Genomic DNA, 22,204 nt, shown 5'->3' with positions numbered 1-22,204 from the left:
TCCAATTTTCTGCATCCGTGACCTTAAACTTATTGAACAAGGCCACCACATTCACATTTTTTTTTTCATATCTGTGTTCTGCTTTTTCTGCTGCATAATCACAACTTGTTGCGCGATGTTGTTTGATTTTTCATCTTCTCCCGTACGTTTATGTGGTCGGTTGATTGGTACTGTGCGTTTCCTATAGTTCCCTGCAGTCATGGTTGCGAAGGATTCGGCGGGCGTCGGTTCTTGAGCGCCTTCAACCAGCGCTTCATAATAATTTCGAGTTTGGATAGGAAATATTTCCACTGCCTAAATCGCTGTTACGTTCGTTCGTGCCATGATCGCCTGTACATTGTTTTGCCTGGTACGTTCTGGGCAGTTGGTATCCGTAGTGGTGTGGTTCACTCGACAATACAAGCATCTTTTTGGTTGTTTGCAATCGTTATAATCTTTATCCTTGTCGTGTGTCCTCGAGCAATTATTACATCGCCGCTTGCTCTTGCAGTTTGCTGCCAGATGATTGTACCGAAGACAATTATGGCACAGTACAGTTTTCCTATAAAACGCTCTGACGCCAACTGTGCAGCAGAAAATTCTGACCTGCTCAGGGAGTTTGGCCGCTCTGAACGTTATGCTTACTCGCATGGTTGGTTCTTTTCTTCCATTTACGTGTCGGTTCATGCGGTAGACTGTCATTACTGGACATTCGCATTGCATTTCCTCTACGATTTCCTGCTCAGAAATATCTAGTGGTACTCCGGCGATCACACCAGTGACAGACACCAGATGTCTTGGGATGTATGCTCGATAATTTTTCTCATTCAAGTCCGCATCTGCCGTTAGCCTGTTCGCAATCTGGTAGTTGTTGAAATATACTATGAGCTTGTTTCGTCCAACTTGTTTCATTTCAGTTACGTGACTCTTGTACATTGTTTTCTTTCGTAGTGTGCTAGCCAGCGACAACTTGTTGATCTTCAGATTTCCATTCTGCGTATCGATAAGTTCAACCATAACACGAAACGGTCCTTGGTCACCGTTCTCGTATTGATAGTTGACCTTCTGTTTTCCTTGATTGATGCCTGTATTCGTTTGCATTTTTGATCCGGGGATATCCATAGGTGTGCCGGTCTGTCTCCAAATTTCACCCTCCTTTTGTTCCGCGTTACCCATTTTTATTTTTCTTCTTGCATTGCTGTAGACGTGTGGCTACACGCCATTTTGTTTTTCTGAGGATACCCTCTTTTCCAATTCAACCAAAAAATAACGTCATATCGCACTTATATTATACTTTTCCCTTGCTTTCTTTAATTCACTTTGTTTTTATTTGAACAGATCACAAAGGAAAAAAAATAAATCAAACGTAATTTATGTCCGCTTTTTGTAATATCTATCACAGCCAAATACTCTCCTAATCACTCGCCACTAAAAACGTGCTTTTAAGTGAACCCTACACGATTGCTTTTATTGACAATAATCGTATTGTCAATACATTCTATATTGACGTCAATACATCGAGATTGACAATATTTCTGAATTCACATTATCAATATTATTGTCAATAATTCCCCTTCGCTTCAATATATTGATGCGTGTGGGGTTTGCTTTACTCCGACGTCTCGTGTTCCTAACTCACCAGTGCACTATATGACAGACATTTTATGTTCCTTTGTTTTGTTTTCATCCCGTTGTCAGCTGTCAAAGTTCTGCTGTTAGTTGCATGTCTAATAGCGAATTCGTTTATTATCGGGGTTGGAACCAGTTCCAACCCAGTGCGAAACCGAACTTTTTGTCAGTGCGAACCTCAACCTGAGCTAGGTTTTAAAAACAAACGAGCAAACTGACGTTTGTCAGAAAACAAGCAGACCCAATCCTGATACCCGATCCAGGTTGGAACTGAATAATAAACGAATTCGCTATAAATTTCGTTTGAAAATAAGGAAAGTTCTCTCAATTTAAAGCTAAGCAGCAACCTGAATTAAAAAGGATTTTCAAGTTAAAGGTAGGGGAAATGGATGTAATGTCGGTCTAAATACCCCTAATTTGGGCCCATACATAAATTCAGCAATCGACTAAATTATCAATAAAAACCAATATAATAGATATACTATTAGTACCATTTCAATGACGCGTTTATTTGCTAAAATTGATTGCGGGATAAAATTGATAAATAGCAGATTTTTAGCGATAATCTTAGATCCATATGCCAAACATAGTAATTATTAAGGTCACGATTTTTGCTTATGTCTTTATCTGTGGTGTTTCCTCAACCTCAATCTACCTACTCTCAAAACATAAACAATTATCAAAATATTGCTTGCAATGGATAGATGAGTGGCAGTGTATGAATATGGCATTAAATCTGGTTTTGAAAGTTGGTGCACAGGCAAAAAGTGAGGTTATACGGGACGCCACTGGTGATTATGTTTGAAAGGTATTTTGACGTAGGACTACGTCATTGATTTCTATATGGGGGTACATTTTGTGAAAACCGAAAATGGAACATGTAACAAATTAAGAAAGATTTTGAACGTTAATAACTCAGCTACCCCTGGTCAAATTTCAATAATTTTATCACCAATCGATCAGAAATATGACTACGCATCGATAACAATGCTTCCGAATGTTGATTTTCAACAAGAAACTATTGAAAAACTGGTAAATGTCCAGCATTGTCAAAAAGCGTCGAATTAACTAACAAATTCATCAATTACCTACATGCATATGCTGCTTCCCCAGCACAGTCGTCAGAGAGTAGTAAGTAGACGAAACAAGTCGAAGGGAAATTCGCCTGCGATCCTCGGGCGCGTGCGAATAGGGAGGATGGAATTGCGTAATATTTTGCACACTCATCGCCATATTCAGAACCACATGCTCCCAACGACCACACCACTGTGTGGTGGTGTTCGGTCGTCTAAATTAGTAGCAGCAGTAGCAGTGCTTTCGGCGTGTGGTGTTGAAAATTGTTCTCCAGTAACAACGAAAGGCTGCCTACAAGCAGCGAGCTGCAAAGCCCACATAAGCAACCATCAAAGGAGGAAGAAGCTGTACCGCTATGCTATGGATCGGAATCAGTAGCTCTTCGTGACTCGCTGCGGCTCGGTCATCTATGCCAAGCGTGTCACCCTCGCTCCAAACGACATACAGCTTGACAGCCTCATCCGTGTTGAACACCCAGCTCAGAATTACTCAACCATCACTACAAAACGGTCTTTTCAGGGCCACCAAAAATTTGTTAAAGAGTATTATTTGGACATTGGTCAAGGTTATCAGTTCCCGCAAGCAGCTATCTATCAAGGCGCAACCTGTCTATAGAAGGTGTGTAATTGTAGGCCTGAATATATTGATGCAATTAGTTTTTCCTCGGCTTTCATTCCGCACGATTTGTTTCTTTCGTTTAATCAATCACCCTTGTAGTGACGTCGAAAAGATTGTTTCAATCGGCGCTTACATATGAAATTTAATGTGGATTATAGAAGTTTTTTGTATGTTACCAAAATTTATGAATGGTTTGCCGCTAAATGTTGAGATAATTTATTGATTATTGAACTATCATACTGTATACCATGAAAAAGCAGCCTGTTAGTGAGTTTTTGCCTGTTTTCAAGTAAGGAGTTATCATAAAAAACAAATCGCCAGCTGGTATTTCCCGGCGACTTTACAAATAAATAAAATCAAACAAACAAAATCATCATGCAGAACTAGCTAGGATTTGTTTTACTTCATATTTCACAAAATTGCTTTCGAGTGTTACGACATCGTCTCCCGCAAAGTTTACATTTTTCCCTCTACCAACACATACATCAGCTAGATATGTCTCCACAGGATATATAGAATCCACGCAATTTCAAAAAACCAAAATGCACAGCATTACGAAAAGAGGTCAGGTTTCGACCAATAGCAGATAGGTTTTAATTCTATACAAGCCAAACGATTGGAAATGTATCTACCAATCTGCTAAAATGAACACTTAGTTAATTTTCAATAGGTCACTATTGAAAAATATCAAATGTCCAACTGTTGCAATGGTGATCAAAATTATCACCGAATGTCTGAAAACAGCGCATTCCCTAACACAGTCTGTGTTAAAATCGAATTCGATGCGGTCCCACTAAACTTTGCTCATTCAATCACCGTAAGTGGTGGTGTCCAGTCCAGCAGCAGCAGCAGGAGTGCTTTCAACAACAACAACAACAACAACAACAACAACAACAACAACAACAACAACAACGAAAGGCTGCCTGTAAGCAGCGAGAAGGAGGAAGAAGTCCCACCGCTAGGCTAGGATCGGAATCAGTAGCTCGTCGTGCTCAGCTCAGCATTACTCAACCATCACTAAAAAACGGTCCTTTTCAGGACCACCATAAATTTGTTAAGAGTATTATTTGGACATTTGTCAAGGTCATCAGTTCCCGCAAGCAGCTAGCTATCAAGGCTCAACCTGGTCTCTATAGAAGATGTGGAATTGTAAGCCCGAATGTATTGGTGAGATTAATCATCGTCCGACCATTTTCCAGAACACGGTGGTAGGAAGTGTTCAAAATCCACATAGAATTTGAGAGAAGTGGGAATAATTCGCTTTGGGTGTATATTCAGTCCCCAGAAAGCCAATAAAATCAAATTTGTGAGAAAATTAGCTCTCACGAGTTCAATCTCTTGAAGTCCCTCCTTTTTTACATATTCTGCACAAACGATACTTTCCGCCCCGCCCCATTCATATAATTCGGAAGGAAATCCTGTGAGGGGTAAATTGAATACTCTTTAATACCACAAAACTTAAAAATTCATAAATAACAAAAATTTCAAAATACACCTTTTAAAGTCGGGTAGATGAATCGAAAATACTCAAGTTGACAGTCCCTTGGATTCTCTTCATCAACTTTCTCTTTGAAATAAATACTACAAAATTGATACGCTTACAAATAAAAAACGGAAAGAGTTAAGATAATTGATGATTGATCAATTAAAAGAACTAAATGTTCACATTTGTTCCGTCCACTAGCGGTCCTACGTCAAGCTTCCGTTCGTGCCCCTAGCCACAGACCCTTCTACTTTTTGTTAATGTTCCGGGCATTTCCGGGCAGAATGTTAGGATAAATTGGTATTGGCCAACTTTTTGGGTTAAATAATCCCATGTGCAATGGGAACATCTACGGTGGATACAATCTGGACAGTGATAGTAGGAGTCGAAAAGTCGTCGAAACAAAAACGAAGAAGAAACCGATATTGCGCCGTATAACGATTGACCTCAAGAATGCATTTTATAGAGCTAAGTAGGAAGCTATTACGGATGCATTGCACAGAATGAGGGTTCCTAACTATCTTTGCAGGATTCTGAAGAGTAACTTCCAGAATGGGGTAATGATATATGAAATGACAGAGATCGATCAGGACTACTTCAGATGTTCCACAATTCTCCATCCTCGGTCCAACACTATTTATGCCCAGATCTTTGGCTTTGTGTTACGCCAGAAGAAGTGGATTGTGTATCTAGTTTGCGAAGCTGCCCACCACAAAATGGAAGTGCTATTAGTCAGTAACTGTAAAGCGGTGTAGCGGGCATAACTCACCGTCGGTGAGCATGCCATAGCCTCGAAGTACGTCCTGAAATTACCTACGAGCAGTGCTGCAAAATCTCAACAATACACGGTAATATTGACAATTCTGCTTTGGTCACTCATTTGAGTTAACAGTCCTTCAAGGCAAACCATGTCAATTGTCAATGACAATGCTGTCAGTGACGAACATGTTTATATTTTTTTATTAACTAATTAAATGATTTGAGCAACATAATTACATGGAGTCGTTAAAGTGAACAAGCATCTACGTCCTGCACTGCTTGGATAACAATAATGTGACACAGAATGCACGAAATTATACTTTTGGTTACCAGGTGAATCTTTGTCATTGATGAAAAAATTAATGAGATTTTGACGAAGGTTTTTTTGAAGATCAAGTCTGTCAATGAATATGTGAAAACCCATTTTGTCAATATCATGCGAAAGTCTGTCAATGACAATGACAAATCTCAGCACTGCCTAGGAGTGACCGGCTAAACTTCAACAGCCACGTTGACTATGCCTGTGAGAAGGCGGTTAAGGCCATCACGGTAGTTGCTAGAATAATGCTGAACTGGACCAACCAGTAACAAGAGACCTCTTATGGTTGGCGTATCTTCGTCGATACTAAAGGTATGGAGGTCCAGTCTGGTTAACAGCGCTGAAAAACCAAGCGGAATCAAGTTAAGCTGAACAGAACGTTCATACTTACTTATGACTATGTGGGCTATGACCCATAGGCTAGTACCGAATCACCCGATTTGATGAACAGAAAGCATGTAGATGTAAACTTCCAACTGATGCAATTCCAATCTGAGTACGGTTGCTTCAGGAAGTACCCTTTATCGTTTCGGACACGCAACCCAGACAACTAGAAGTCGCATAACCATGAGCAAACAGCATCGTAATTGCTACAGTTTAATTCAACATCGCGTATAAGAATAACATTCAAACTAATCCAGGGACCACATTGCGGAACGAAACATTTTTTGAATGAACGCTTGTATAAAAAAAAGTTATCGTTTCTTGCTGCGCAATGTGGCCCTAGGTCCCCATTGTTCGGTAACTTTTAAACTAAGGAACTGTTCGGTAAAAGCTTAAATCAGTGAAAAATTAAAAAAATAAGTTATTCTGAGCTTGTTTTTTGTTCACCTAATTGTAATTTTTTACCTTATTGTTCAGCTGTTCAAACCCCCGGTCAAATATTACCGACTGCGGTCATACTCGCAAAAAAAATCCGTTCCCATATTCGAGAGCTAGATTCGTGAACTATTTATAGTTCACGGTGTACATTTCCTTCTAGGCGCGGCTACCGTTCACGAATATGGGAACGGATTTTTTTCCGAGTATGAAGACAGTGTGTAAATGCGGTGAATCATTTTTCCATCGTATTGTATCACAAATTGTATTCGATAACTTTGTAAGACTTTTCAATTTGAATTTGTTTGTAATCGTACATGTAAAATCAACTCAAAAGAAACTAAAATTTGCACGTATATTTTATACGAATAAGCAATTTTTATGCAATCTATAACGATTTGTTTGTTTGGATGGATCTACCCTGTTTGGCATAATAGTCGGTTGATATAAAGTAGTTTGAAATAACTGTCGTTTGGCATGATACTTAAAAAAAAAATCACTTGAATCTGGACCATCACTGGACCGATTTTTTTTTGATCAAGCTGTCAAGTGAAAGATTATTAAATCTAGATTTTTGGAAAAATAAGAATATGGGCTTGAATCGTGGTTTTACATTGATTATCACTCCGAATACGATGCCTCCGAAAAACGTGTAACGGCAAGTTTGCAATGGCACAAATTAGCCATTTCTTAATGAATTTCAAAAATTGTGGTACCTTTAGAATTCCTAGGGTTTCTAGATGATTTTGATTGCAAAAAACTTGAAAATAGAGTCGTCTACTTTTTTAAAAAGCGAAAAGAGTTGTTACACGTTTTTTTGAAAGGTGTGTTTGTAGGGTTTTGCAAGTGGCGCAAGATCTGTAATTTAGATTAATGGGCAGAAATGTTCACAATTAACCAGAACACAGTCATGGTTCCTATATATGGATCCTGGAGACAACGGAACGGTCCTCGAAAAATCCGGAACATCCGTAAAAATGGTCAATCCATGATCCTGATCCTAGAGCTCTGCGGTTTTTTTTGAAAACATTAGGAACTGTGATATTTGGGATCGTGACATAAAATGTACCTGGATGGCCATGGGACCGTCCTCCGGAAGATCCGGAACATCCGTAAAAGTGGACAATCCATGAAACTGATCCTAGAGCTCCGTGTTTTTTTAACATTAGGATCTGTGATATAAGAATGAATTTGGACCATGGACCCAGATGGCCATGGGATCGTCCTCCGGAAGATCTGGAACATCCGTGATAGTGGTAAATTCACGATCCTGATCCTAGAGCTCCGCGTTTTTTTTATAAACATTAGGAACTGTGATGATAGAAAGAATTTGGGCTTGTGACATAAAAATGAACCTGGATGTCCATAGGACCGTCCTCCGGAAGATCCGGAACATCCGTAAAAGTGGTAAATCCACGATCCTGATCCTAGAGCTCCGTGGTTTTCTTGAAAACATTAAGAACTGTGATGATAGAAAGAATTTAGGCTTGTGACATTAACATGAACCTGGATGTCTATGGGACCGTCATCCGAAAGATCCGGAACATTCGTGAAAGTGGAAAATTAACGATACTGATCCTAGAGCTCCGTGGTTTTCTTGAAAACGTTAGGAACTGTGACATTCGAATGATTTTGGGATTGTGACGTAAACATGGACCCAGATGGCCATCGGAACGTCCTCCGGAAGATCCGAAAAATTCCGCAGTTTTTGAAAAAAAAACACTAAGAACTGAGATGATAGAATGAAACGTCCTCTGGAAGATCCGAAAAATCCGTAAAAGTGGTCAATGTACGGAACTGATCCTAAAGCTCCACGGTTTTTTTTCGAAAACACTTGGAACTGTCATATATAAATTAATTTGCAGTCGTGACATAAACATGTACCCAGAAGGCCATGGGACCGTCCTCCGCAAGATCTAGAACATCTTTAAAAATGGTCAACCCTCGAAACTGATCCTAGAGTTCTACGTTTTTTTCGAAAGCATGTGGAACTGCGATATAAGAAATATTTTGGGGTCATGACATAAACATGAACCCAAATGACCGTGGGGCCATCCTCTGGTAAGTCCAGAACATCCGTAAAAGAGGTTAATCAATGAAACAGATCCTAGAGCTCCGCAGTTTTTTTTTTCCAAAAATATTAGGAGCTGTGATATAAGAATGAATTTGTGATCGTGACTTAAACATGTACCTAGATGGCCATGGGACCGTCGTCCGGAAGATCAACAACATCCGTAAAATGGTCACTCCATAAAATTGAGAGGTGGAAGCATTACTATGACGAGCACCTCAACTGTGATGCAGCAGAAAACGAAGGTGGCACGGAAACAGACCTTGGAGCACGTGCAGGAGACGATAGGCTACTGGCCCCTGATCTTCAAGAAGTTGAGGAGGAGATCGGTCGACTGAAGAACAACAAAGCAACTGGTGTAGATCAACAACCAAGTGAGCTATTCAAATACGGTGGTGAAGCACTGGCTAGAGCGCTGCACTGGGTAATTGCCAAGATTTGGGAGGAGAGGATATTACCGGAGGAGTGAAGCAAGGTGTTGTATGCCCAATCTACAAAAAGGGCGACTAGTTGGATTGCTGAAACTACCGCGCGATCACAATGCTGAGCGCCGCTTACAAGGTACTCTCCCAAATTATACGCCGCCGCCTGTCACCATTTGCAAGAGATTTCTTGGGCAATACCAGCAGGAATTCATGGGTTCATATTCGTGATTCGGCAGGTTCTGCAGAAATGCCACAAATACAACTTGCTTACACACTTAATTTTTTTCGCCGAGATTCCAATAGCCGAGTAGTTCTGCAATTTATTTTGCTGAGATTCAGTAAAACAATTGCCGAGACTCAGCCAACAAATAAAATTTTGCTGAGATATCAGCTAACAAACAGATATTTTGCAGAGATATCAGCAAAAGTTAATGCCGAAGTAATCGGCTGTTGGAGATTTTACCGAGCTAGATTAAGTGTGTACACATCATTTGTTCATTGATTTCAAATCCGCATACGACACAATCGATCGAGATCAGCTATGGCAGATTATGCACGAGTACGGATTTCCAGATAAACTGATGCGATTGGTCAAGCCAACGATGGATCGAGTGATGTGCGTTGTTCGAGTATCGGGGACACTCTCGAGTCCCTTTGAATCTCGAAGGGGGTTACGGCAAGGTAATGGACTTTCGTGTCTGCTATTCAACATCGCGTTAGAAGGTGTGATCAGAAGAGTTGGGATAGACACGAGTATTAAGACAGCTTCTTGGCTTCACCGATGACATCGACATCATGGCACGGAACTTTGAGACGAAGGCGGAAACGTACATCAGACTGAAGCCTGAAGCTAGGTGGATTGGACTTGCCATCAACGCATTAAACACAAAATACATGAAAGGAAAAGGTTCTAGGGAAGACACCCCGAGTTCAGATTGACGGTGACGAAATCGAGGTGGTCGATGAGTTCGTGTATTTGGATTCACTGGTGACCGTCGAAAATGATACCAGCAGAGAATTTCAAAGACGCATTATGGCAGTGAATCGTCCCTACTTTGGACTCCGGAAGACGTTCCGGTCGAATAAAATTCGCCACGAAGTTGACTATCTAAAAGACGCTGATTAGACCGGTGGTCGTCTACGGCCACGAGACCGTGACTATGCTCGTGGAGTACAAACGCGCCCTTGGATGACGGAACGTGGAGGAAGCGAATGAACCAAGAATTGCACCAGCTGTTGGAAGAACCATCCATCGTTCACATTGCAAAAATTGGGCGACAACGGTAGGCTGGGCATGTCGTAAGAATGTTGCACGACGACGCAGTGAAAATGGTTCTCGAAAGCGCCCGAACAGGAACAAGAAGAAGAGGCGCGCAGCGGGCAAGGTGGATCGACCAAGTAGAAGGTGACCTGCGGACCCTTCGCAGACTACGAGGCTGGCAAAGTCTGGCCATGGATCGAGTAGAGTTGAGACGACTTCTTCGGACAGCAGAGGACAACAAGGCCTTAGCCCGATTGCAAGCCATAAAATTCATCCAAGAACGAAAAGCCGTGGAACTGTGATATTAGAATGAATTTGGAGTCTTAACATAAAGATGGAACCTAATGACCATGGGACAGTCCTCCGGAAGATCCGTAAAAATGAACCTGGATGGCCATTGGAACGTCCTCCAGAAGATCCTGATTATCCGTAAAAGTGGATCATCGATGAAACTGTGAAAAAACCGTGGTTTTTTTTCGAAAACTCTTGGAACTGCGATTTAAGATAGAATTTAGGGTCGTGATATAAATATGGATCCGGATGGCCATGAGACTGTCCTTCAAAAGATCCGGAACATCCGTAAATTTATCATACTGTGAAACTAATCCTAGAGCTCTGCAGTTCTTTTTTAAACACTGTGATATAAGAAACCTCTGGATCACTTTTACGGATGTTCTGTATCTTCCGGAGGACGGTCCCATGGCCATCCAGGTACATTTTATGTCACGATCCCAAATATTTGTTTATATCACAGTTCCTAATGTTTTAAAAAAAAAACCGCAGAGCTCTAGGATCAGGATCATGGATTAACCATTTTTAAGGATGTTCCGGATATTTCGAGGACCGTTCCGTTGTCTCCAGGATCCATATATAGGAACCATGACTGTGTTCTGGCTAGTTGTGAACATTTGTGCCCATTAATCTAAATTACAGATCTTGCGCCACTTGCAAAACCCTACAAACACACCTTTCAAAAAAACGTGTAACAACTCTTTTCGCTTTTTAAAAAAGTAGACGACTCTATTTTCAAGTTTTTTGCAATCAAAATCATCTAGAAACCCTAGGAATTCTAAAGGCACCACAATTTTTGAAATTCATTAAGAAATGGCTAAGTTGTGCCATTGCAAACTTGCCGTTACACGTTTTTCGGAGGCTTCGTAGTCGGCGTAAAGTTTTTTACCCACCGTATTCGGAGTGTTATAATCGATTTTCATGATTTTCATGACCTCGGAACCAAAAGCACTATTGTATGTTGTATTTTTACTTGAAAATTTGGACTTATTTACACAACCTATACAAAATTCAGCAACGTATGTTTCTGAGCTACAATTTTTCAAAAGTATTGAGTTTTGAATAATGGTCATGACAGTTTATGAGCAAAACCTAAAAACTTAATAGGGTAGAGAACTACTTCGGCCTAATCGCCCATTTTGGGCCTTTCGAGCAGAAACTTCAAATAAATCCATGATTTCAGAGTTAACCAGTCAATTATGCGTTTGGTACGATACTTTAGTTAATAAGCTACGGATCGAAGCCAATGAGAACGCGTGATATGAAGGTTTGCACCCATTATTCCCAAAAACAAAAGAAGCGCTCCGACCGAATCAATTTTATCTTCATCCAATAGGCCGAAGTGAATTCATTGGCGTTTCAATAGCGTTTCAATGCGTTAGGCCGAGCTTAGAATCCGTATCGCGAGTTTGGCGTCAAGAAGCAGTGTTAGACTTTTGACAATATCTCAACGATTGGTTTCTCTTTATCAAATCTTACGGTACATACGGAAAGGTAAATAAATTTGGAAGCCATCAGTAATAATAACATTCCGTTTGGTGCTAAACTGCGCTAGATTAAGAAAGACTAAATGCGGGTTGTGCTTAATAGGCCGGAAATGGGGTAGTTAACCCTAAAATTGTAATTCAGAAACGAAAAAACATACACCGCTTAATTTCTTATGTGTCTAAATTTTCGAAAAAAAATATATATCAGGCATAACATTTGATAACGGCACAAAAGCATTTGTAAACCAACTTTATAAGGACCTTTACACGCGAACCACAGTACGCCCACGCAAACCAATGCCATTTTCGGAAAGGTGATAGTTGCCCCTATTCGACGATGTTGTTGGTTTGCGTGGGCGTACTTCGGTTCACGTGTAAAGGGCCTTAGAAAGTTTGTTTACAAATGCTTTTGTGCCGTTATCAAATGTTATGCTTGATATAACATGCAATAGTGTCTTTGATTCCGATAAAAATAGATTATATTAAAAGTCTTCCAATGTAAAACTACGATTATACCTATTCATATTTGTCCTAAAAACTAGATTTAATAATCTTTTGTTTAATGTCATTTCGGGAAATGTAATTTCGAGATTGTCCAAATGAATGCAAAAATGGTACAGGCACCGAAAGCTCTCAATCAATAACACAATAAGCGAAATGTGAAGAAGAAGAATGTTGGAGGTGGCAGGGTTCAATTCTCACTATACGGTCTAGGATTAAAAAAAAACGGCTTCCTTAAGCAAAGAGTATTATCGTGCTTGTTACACCTGATACGAATGCAAAAATGGTACAGGTATATAAAGCTCTCAATGGTGGAAAGGCGTAAAGTTACAGTTGAGGCGTATTAGCAAAAAAAAAGGGTATGATTTTTAGAACCCTTCAAAAGTATCCCAGTTTCACAATCTATAATACTCACCTCGGCAAATGCTGCATATTTCATCGTTGATCCAAGTTTCTGCACCGAGTCTATATAAACGTTGATCTGATGGTATGAAAACAATCTCTTCGGTGGAATTACGCTTACAGTAATCGAATGCCATCGACCATCCAGCAAGTGGGTCGACTGAGCGGTTGCGGTGAAAAATTCCTTTTTTGTTATGACACTAACCACAAAATTGCCGTTTTTCTGGATGAAAAATTCATACCCGGTTCCGAAATTCGTCGTCAAGCTGAATAAATGTCTGCGATAGTTTTGCAGATTAATGCCTTCCGCGTCGTTAAAATGTTCTACGTCTTTATCAAGTCGAACCCAAGCATGAAACACAAATCCATGGGCGGTATCCCATTTACGTATTTCGGGAATTGTAATGCCATTTGTGTTACCTTGGATATCCAGATACTCTATTGGGGTAACTCCAAGTGACAGTCTATATTGAGAAACCTTCAGAATGACTTCCAGTAACTGTTTTCTATATTCAAAGCTAGCATCGTTCCTGAGCAACCGGAGAAGACATTTCAGCTCAATCGGGTGGATACTATGCTTGGCGAGTTCCTCTATCAATTTAAGCAAGTTTACAGCGCACTTTGCTGACAATTTATTTTGATCTTCCAGGCAGTAATCTACGATACACTTAATCATCCGTTGCTCCGATATTGAATGTTTGCTTAAAAAAATAATGCCGATTTATTTATTTGTTTTTTAAACAGATTTATAGGTTTTTTTTTACCTTTGAATGCTGGCCGAACACTTCTTTAGCAGTACGTCACTGATGTAGTTTTGTTCCGCTTCAGCCATCGCAGGTATCCACTCCACCAGCTTGATAACGATTCGAGCGTTCAAACTATGGTAATCGCCTCCCTCGAAGGCAAAGTACAAACAATCGCATACCAAATCGTGAGACGGTCGCCCGAAAAGTTTCAATCCATCGAACAAAACGTTCACGTTGTTGGTATGCATTAGATTGTAGTGGATTTTTTCAGAACTGCTGCAAAGCTTATGGAAATTCCTGACCAGTGTTGAGCCCAATGTTTGATGATCGATATGCCAGAACTGTTTTGGAGATAAACGAAAAGCCAACAAGTATCTTGAATAATTGTGGACGGGGAGTAAGTGCAACTCTTACCTTAACACGTTCCGGGATCAGCACTAGGCTGGGTATAAATTTTGCTTCAAACATGGCATTGCACAGTACATGCTTGTTGACGTGCCCCGGTAGGAAGTGCTCTATCACTCCGATAATAGCAGTCAGAGCCCCGACGTCAATGTAATTATCATCATTTGGCGAAACCTCGAAACTTTCTGCCGGCGATGTTTTCTGCAGGAAATGCTCCGTTTCCAGTAAGGTGTGAACGGCTCCCATATACAGTTGAAAAATAGTAAGTAAATCGATTTGACGCTAAAATTAGAGCGGTGGTAATTAGCTACACGATTGCAATACAGTCGAAAACTACTGTACCTGTTCAGGACTAGACTTTTGCAATATGATTGCCATCATGGTGAAACATTGCAGTACGAGCTGGCGTAAGCTCGAATCACTTTCCCACTTGGACAAAACATCCATAACTATGGTAACCGTGGCGGGACTTATGGCACGCAATCCGTTATCCTGTTCGGATTCAACAGGTATTAAAAGTCGAAATATTTTGGAACAATAGGTACATGCATGTTAGGTACTAGGTTTAAGCATGGTATGATGAGTTTATGTTGAACAAAATATGAAAACACGCAACTTGAAACAAGATAACATTCAAAGCAAAGACTCACCACATTAGCATTTCCGTCACCAGTAGGATAGTTTAGATGATAAGAATTAATGTTCTGATTCGGTTCATTAATAAGAGCAACCTACAAATCGGTATGATTAAAATTTGAGACATTAACTATTACAATGAAAAGGTATTACAGTTACAATCTAAGCACTAAATTTACAAAAACTCCATCTGAAGCAAAAACAACTACTGGCACAGCAAAACAATTTCCGATGAATGAAATTCAACACAAAAATCGTCATAGGTTTCAAGGATATTACAAAATTAAAAAGGAGGACATTTCATTTGAATTCTGGAGCAAAACGAGGACAATATCCATAGTTTTAAGTACCAAACAAGGACAATTCCTGTTTAAAAATTGTTTTGAAAGTATGTACACTATCACAAAATGAATTTTGAAATTGAGATATGCAATTAATAAAACATGTATAAATAAGATCATTTAAACTTAATATACATTAAAAATTTGACTAGGTTCAAACTGTTTTTTGTATGGTTTAAAATGGAAGAACTGAACTGAAGATTTAATTTTTAGAACAAAAAAAAACAATGGAAACCACTTAATGGGACCTTCGCAGTTGGCGAATGTCAAGCTGTAGATAGTTGATAAGTTTATGTTTCAATCATTCACTAGTTTTGGGTTTTCTCGTTTAGATACTTTTTGGACACAATGAACACTTCAAACCTGAAGAAAAACGGAGAAGTGATTTGTTTTTCATTGATTTGTATTCCGTCGATCTTGTTTTTCGTGCTGAGCACCAATGCCAATTTAAATTTTCATTCTATTCAAAATGACTTAAGCCGACTGTTACCAAAGCCAAATGACAATTTTTGTTACTTTATGCTGAAAATTGCTTGCCTATACAGTGCTCTTGTTGTGATTAACCCATCAGCCACCTAACCATGTTGGAATTCAACTACCATCGTGTTAGCAAATCAAAACCTACCTGTGATCCAGATATCACTGCACCTAGGATATGAATCAAATGTTTACCGATTTCCGGATTCTTGGAAACCTTTTTCGTTTGAAAACAATCGTATATGAATGGCACTATCTCGGCATGCATCGGGGAGATCTTGTATCCAAGTTTAGCATAATCGGCCACTTCGCCACGCAGAAAGTTCCTCCAGGTAAAATACGGATCGTACAGCACTTCGAGAAAATTGCTGAAGCATTTTATGAATTGGGGTTGTGCGGTGCTGAACGATGCCGATCCATTCAACTAGAATATATAAGCAATTGTCAGAGATTAAGGCGAAAATCAATGATCTTTTGAGACAAAACATAAATTCAGAACAACCATACCTTATCAACAATCGAATTTGAAATCGCAACGCAACTGGATATGTAGCTTGACTTGATTATCGTTCCGATATTGTCAAAGTGACGACATATTATTGTCAGACATTGTACCAATAATTGAATTTCCATAATCGTTTCATTATCCTTCTCATCGTCTGCGCCATCACTGGAGGTCTAAAATTAAAATACATTTGAGGCTATCAATTCTTGTCCAGGAAACCAAACAAAACTCACTGAGCGCAATTCTCGATCAACAATTGAAAAGGGTCTATCAGCTTTTGTAAACAAAACTATGTAAGGACTTTCTTCGCAAACCAAAGGCCGCCCACGCAAATCAATAGCACCATCGTGTAGAGAAAAGTTTCCCCTACCCGATTTGTAGTTTATTGTTTTATTGGTTACGATAGGAGTATAAACTGTGCATCAGGCCAATGATGAAACTCAAATTCCATAATCCCGATGATGCTGATGGTTTGCGTGGGCGACCTACGCTTTGCGAGGAAAGGGCTTACAATGTTTACTTTACAACCACTGATAGGTCATTTTCAATTGTTGATCGAGACCTATATACAATCAGAACCACCTGCTTCCCAACATAGATAGATAAATAAGCTTCCATCGCGAATACGTCTAACGCGGGTATTTTCTTCTCCGTTCTTATCACGTTTATTTTTCTTTATATGCACTATCTATATGTACACAAGCCGAATGTTTTGAATATAGGTATCCTTTTTTATTACGCAATCGTTACTGTGGAATGTTTATGGAAATGGATTGTTTTACCTTTTCATACTTGTCCCGGGCTATGATCAGAAATTTTTCTATTGCCGGTAGCAACTCCTCCGGAAGTCGATTCAGGTGTGGTCCAGAATCGGGAGAAATAGATGCCCAACGCGGAACGTTATCGAAATCCAGCAGAAGCTGACTTTGCCAGATACTGACGAATCCTTGAACGAACTGCCGGAAGTAGATCTCCTCATTCTATCCATCGGAAGAAATAATCTTATAATAGATTTGTTGCATCAACAGAAAACATACAAAACATGAATTTAAATCGCTTCATTCATTATGAAAAAAAAGTAGTGACACATCAGAAGCAACAAAAACAACAAATTCACTTTTCCTATGAATGAAAAATCACCTTCGTCGTGTATTGAATCCACAGATTGTAAATATCTTTTTTGGAATCCATGTCGAAACGTATTAGTATTCACTCGATAGCAAAATGTTTTCTCATTTTCACCAATTTTTCACGTTTTTCACTAATTTTTCACCACTTTTAAACGACTTAACTTCATCCACTTGCCACTGTTGTGCAGTATGCAGTATTGTTATTTTTTCCACTGGTCATCATCACTCATCATCATCTTCAATGATTACTTACATTTACACTGAAACAAATCGGCATGTACGGTTTATTGAATCCATCTTATAACATAGGCCAGAAGGTTTATTCATTCTAGGTAATGATTGATAGATTCCATTGGATTATCAGTTAAAAACTGCAACTGCGATATGGAATGATTTCTATCTTAATTTTACATACTACTAGTACATAAAATTCCTTTGCTTTGAAAGTGGTTAGCGACGGGTAAGATTAGAGAGGAGCGGATTCAAAACAAACTATACACGGTAAGAAAAAAATACTCACAATTAAGTTTAAAAAAACTCACCGTTGGGTTCTATCATTTGAGGTCTATCGTTGAGTGAATCAGAAAAGCGGCGATGGGTCAAATTTACTCATCTATTGAGTAATAATAGATGAACTCAAATTTAAATTAATTGTCTGTTAATCAATAGCGTGTTTTGGTTTGAGATTGTTCAGTGTTCAGTGAGAAACTGTACTTTCTGTTTGGTATTTTACTATACCACTAGATGTTTTTACAAAACTTTGGTTAATGGTATCTTCCAATATTAATTTGTTTGTATTTAGAATGAATTAAAAAGAAACGGTGTCCCATTGAATAAAATAGCTGGAAACGACAGTTTGTCATAAATTACTTTACGCAAGATTTCAATACTGCCTTGTGTATTCTTGTTCAACTGTAAGACAAACATCATAAAATTTTTCGGCTCCCAATGACAGTTCGTGACAGCCGTCTGGCTGCATTTGACTATCTATTTGTCTCACTTCGCGACTCTCCCTCAGCTCGCAACAAATCAAAATTGAGTCGGACATGCTTATTTCAGCGGAAAGTATGGCCAACAATCAATACGAAACTAACGATTTTAAATTGGCTCACTACTTGACTAGCCTATTGGTCCCAAGCAAACGATTAACGTACCCCATTCTAGTCGAAATTCTATTACTACGCAATGTTTGTTTTGATTCGCTATGAAAGTTTGACAGATAAAATGAGGGGTTATTGGTTTTTCCTATGTTTCGAGGGGTGAATCGATTAGCTTGGGACCGAAGAGAATACCAGAGCTGAGCCAAAAAGTTGAGCACGTTTCCTCGGGACCTTCTAGTCTTAGAGTTACCTCTATGGTATGGCCAACAATCAATACGAAACTAACGATTTTAAATTGGCTCACCACTTTAGTAGCCTATTGGTTCCAAGCAAACGATTAACGTACCCTATTCTAGTTGAAATTCTATTACTACACTATGTTTGTTTTGATTCGCTATGAAAGTTTGACAAATAACATCAGGGGTGTGTGGATTCATGCAGAACATGCAGGGGTGAGTGAAATAGCTTGGGACTGCTTGGGACCGTTGTTCTGGTACTGAGTGAGCCAAAAATAATAATGATTTTCTTCGGGACCCAGTGGTCTTAGAGTTACCTCTATGGTATGGCTACTCAAAAGTGAGTTGGCGCACTTTTACTCAATTTTGAGAAAATTACGTTATCGCGCAGAGTAAAACGCTGTCCAGACTGGAGAGTTATAACAACAATCAATACGAAACTAACGATTTTAAATTGGCTCACTACTTGACTAGCCTATTGGTCCCAAACAAAGCGATTAACGTATCCCATTCTAGTCAAAATTCCAGTACTACACTATGTTTGTTTTGATTCGCTATGAAAGTTTGACAGATAAAGTGAGGGGTTATTGGTTTTTCCTATGTTTCGAGGGGTGAATCGATTAGCTTGGGACCGAAGAGAGTACCAGCAACAATCAATACGAAACTAACGATTTTAAATTGGCTCACCACTTTAGTAGCCTATTGGTCCCAAGCAAACGATTAACGTACCCTATTCTAGTTGAAATTCTATTACTACACTATGTTTGTTTTGATTCGCTATAGAGTTCTCCAGATGCACAAAAGTGTGCGTGAGACTGCGCGCTACCTTTTTAAGTAGTTGTGATATCGCGATACCTTTTTGAATCTTCTTCTTCTTAATTTTTATATATGGATGTTGGATTTTAGTGTTCGTGAGATTGCGCTTGGAGATCTCTATGAAAGTTTGACAGATAACATCAGGGGTGTGTGGATTCATGCAGAACATGCAGGGGTGAGTGAAATAGCTTGGGACTGCTTGGGACCGTTGTTCTGGTACTGAGTGAGCCAAAAATAATAATGATTTTCTTCGGGACCCAGCGGTCTTAGAGTTAAACCAACAATCAATACGAAACTAACGATTTTAAATTGGCAGACTACTTGACTAGCCTATTGGTCCCAAGCAAACGATTAACGTATCCCATTCTAGTCGAAATTCTAGTACTACGCAATGTTTGTTTTGATTCGCTATGAAAATTTGACAGATAAAATGAGGGGTTATTGGTATTTCCTATGTTTCGAGGGGTGAATCGATTAGCTTGGGACCGAAGAGAGTACCAGAGCTGAGCCAAAAAGTTGAGCACGTTATTTCGGGACCTTCTAGTCTTAAACGCTGTCCAGACTGGAGAGTTATAACATGTTATAACGGTTGTCAAATAATTGCAACACAGAAACCACCATCAAGATAGCGCTATATCATGTTATAACTCTGTAGTCTGAACGTACTATTAAACGCTGTCCAGACTGGAGAGTTATAACATGTTATAACGGTTGTCAAATAATTGCAACACAGAAACCACCATCAAGATAGCGCTATAACATGTTATAACTCTGTAGTCTGAACGTACTATTAGAGTTACCTCTATGGTTATAACATGTTATAACGGTTGTCAAATAATTGCAACACAGATACCACCATCAAAATAGCGCTATCACATTTTATAACTCTATAGTCTGAACGTACTATAAGTCAAAACCACTCTGTGTTATTTTCAGCCGGAAATTTTTTGTTTTGTTTCGATAAAAAAATTGAAATTAAACGCTGTACAGACTGGAGAGTTATAACATGTTATAACGGTTGTCAAATAATTGCAACACAGAAACCACCATCAAGATAGCGCTATAACATGTTATAACTCTGTAGTCTGAACGTACTATTACCAACAATCAATACGAAACTAACGATTTTAAATTGGCTCACCACTTTAGTAGCCTATTGGTCCCAAGCAAACGATTAACGTACCCGATTCTAGTTGAAATTCTATTACTACACTATGTTTGTTTTGATTCGCTATGAAAGTTTGACAGATAACATCAGGGGTGTGTGGATTCATGCAGAACATGCAGGGGTGAGTGAAATAGCTTGGGACTGCTTGGGACCGTTGTTCTGGTACTGAGTGAGCCAAAAATAATAATGATTTTCTTCGGGACCCAGTGGTCTTAGAGTTACCTCTATGCTAGTAGGTCCCGAAGAAATGTGCTTAACTTTTTGGCTCAACTCTGGTACTATCTTCGGTCCCACGCTAATCGATTCACCCCTCGAAACATAGGAAAATCGAACAACCCCTCATTTTATCTGTCAAACTTTCATAGCGAATCAAAACAAACATTGGCAGTACTAGAATTTTGACTAGAATGGGGTGCGTAAATCGATTTGCTTGGGACCAATAGGCTAGTCAAGTAGTGAGCCAATTTAAAATCGTTAGTTTCGTATTGATTGTTGGTATAACCATAGAGGTAACTCTAAGACTAGAAGGTCCCGAAATAATGTGCTCAACTTTTTGGCTCAGCTCTGGTACTCTCTTCGGTCCCAAGCTAATCGATTCACCCCTCGAAACATAGGAAAAACCAATAACCCCTCATTTTACCTGTCAAACTTTCAAAGCGAATCAAAACAAACATTGCGTAGTACTAGAATTTCAACTAGAATGGGATACGTTAATCGTTTGCTTGGGACCAATAGGCTAGTCAAGTGGTGAGCCAATTTAAAATCGTTAGTTTCGTATTGATTGTTGGTATAACCATAGAGGTAACTCTAAGACCAGCAGGTCCCTAAGAAACGTGCTCAACTTTTTGGCTCAGCTCTGGTACTCTCTTCGGTCCCAAGCTAATCGATGCACCCCTCGAAACATAGGAACATCCACGAACCCCTCATTTTGTTTGTCAAACTTTCATAGCGAATCAAAACAGACATAGTGTAGTACTAGATTTTCAACTAGAATGGGATACGTTAATCGTTTGCTTGGGACCAATAAGCTACCCAACAAACATTGCATACAGAATAAGAGCTTATTCAGGCCGATTCAGGCAAAAATATGATTCTTCAGCTAAAAAATGGCAGCCATTATTTAGCTCAAATTGTTTGTTGGGTAGTCAAGTCTCCATATCAGTACAGAATTTCCATCCAGTAAAATCTATAGTCGTCATAGTCTGGCGGATAGAATTTAGGTCTATCAAAAAGCGGAACCAATTCAATATCCCGAATAGAAATTTACATTAGCCCAACGTTTGATTCTGATGTCTACATCAGCATCGAAATCAAATGTATGCCTGATGTCAAACATTAGAAAACATTATGATTTAGTTGTATTTAAGCAACGTAACATGGTGTATACATCAGAAATTTTGGAACAAAATTTTGCCATTCTAATGTCGGTCTGACGTCAAAAATTTCAATCTATTGACATTAGAACCAAACGTTTTAAGGATGTTTTCGGATGTACAAAACGTTAGAACTAAACGTTGTTCGGATGT

The 22,204-nt window shown here is 39.3% G+C and overlaps 1 protein-coding gene across 2 annotated transcripts in view; it reads right to left on the bottom strand.

Moving 5' to 3' along the window:
- Window positions 1-17,554, bottom strand: part of LOC135714022 (neurobeachin-like protein 1) — a 160,192-nt gene extending 142,638 nt beyond the window's left edge. The window contains exons 1-9 of one of the 2 annotated variants that reach the window (XM_065237279.1): window positions 17,369-17,554; window positions 17,011-17,208; window positions 16,231-16,401; window positions 15,872-16,147; window positions 14,920-15,000; window positions 14,612-14,761; window positions 14,279-14,551; window positions 13,883-14,205; window positions 13,132-13,819 (exon numbers count right to left, since the gene is read on the bottom strand). In XM_065237279.1, coding sequence (XP_065093351.1) covers window positions 13,132-13,819; window positions 13,883-14,205; window positions 14,279-14,551; window positions 14,612-14,761; window positions 14,920-15,000; window positions 15,872-16,147; window positions 16,231-16,401; window positions 17,011-17,208; window positions 17,369-17,419 — 2,211 coding nt within the window. In that variant the 5' untranslated portion in view covers window positions 17,420-17,554. The remainder of the gene's footprint in view (window positions 1-13,131; window positions 13,820-13,882; window positions 14,206-14,278; window positions 14,552-14,611; window positions 14,762-14,919; window positions 15,001-15,871; window positions 16,148-16,230; window positions 16,402-17,010; window positions 17,209-17,368) is intronic. The other variant, XM_065237280.1, reaches the window with a different exon arrangement.
- Between the last annotated feature and the right edge of the window lie 4,650 nt (window positions 17,555-22,204).

This window comes from Ochlerotatus camptorhynchus, unplaced genomic scaffold (genome assembly GCF_037179485.1).
Source record: "Ochlerotatus camptorhynchus isolate MF236.1 unplaced genomic scaffold, CSIRO-AGI_Acam_v1.1 ptg000599l, whole genome shotgun sequence".
Lineage (NCBI taxonomy): Eukaryota > Metazoa > Arthropoda > Insecta > Diptera > Culicidae > Ochlerotatus > Ochlerotatus camptorhynchus.
Note: the sequence above shows the minus strand (reverse complement) of the source record. Positions and strands in the feature narration are given on the sequence as shown.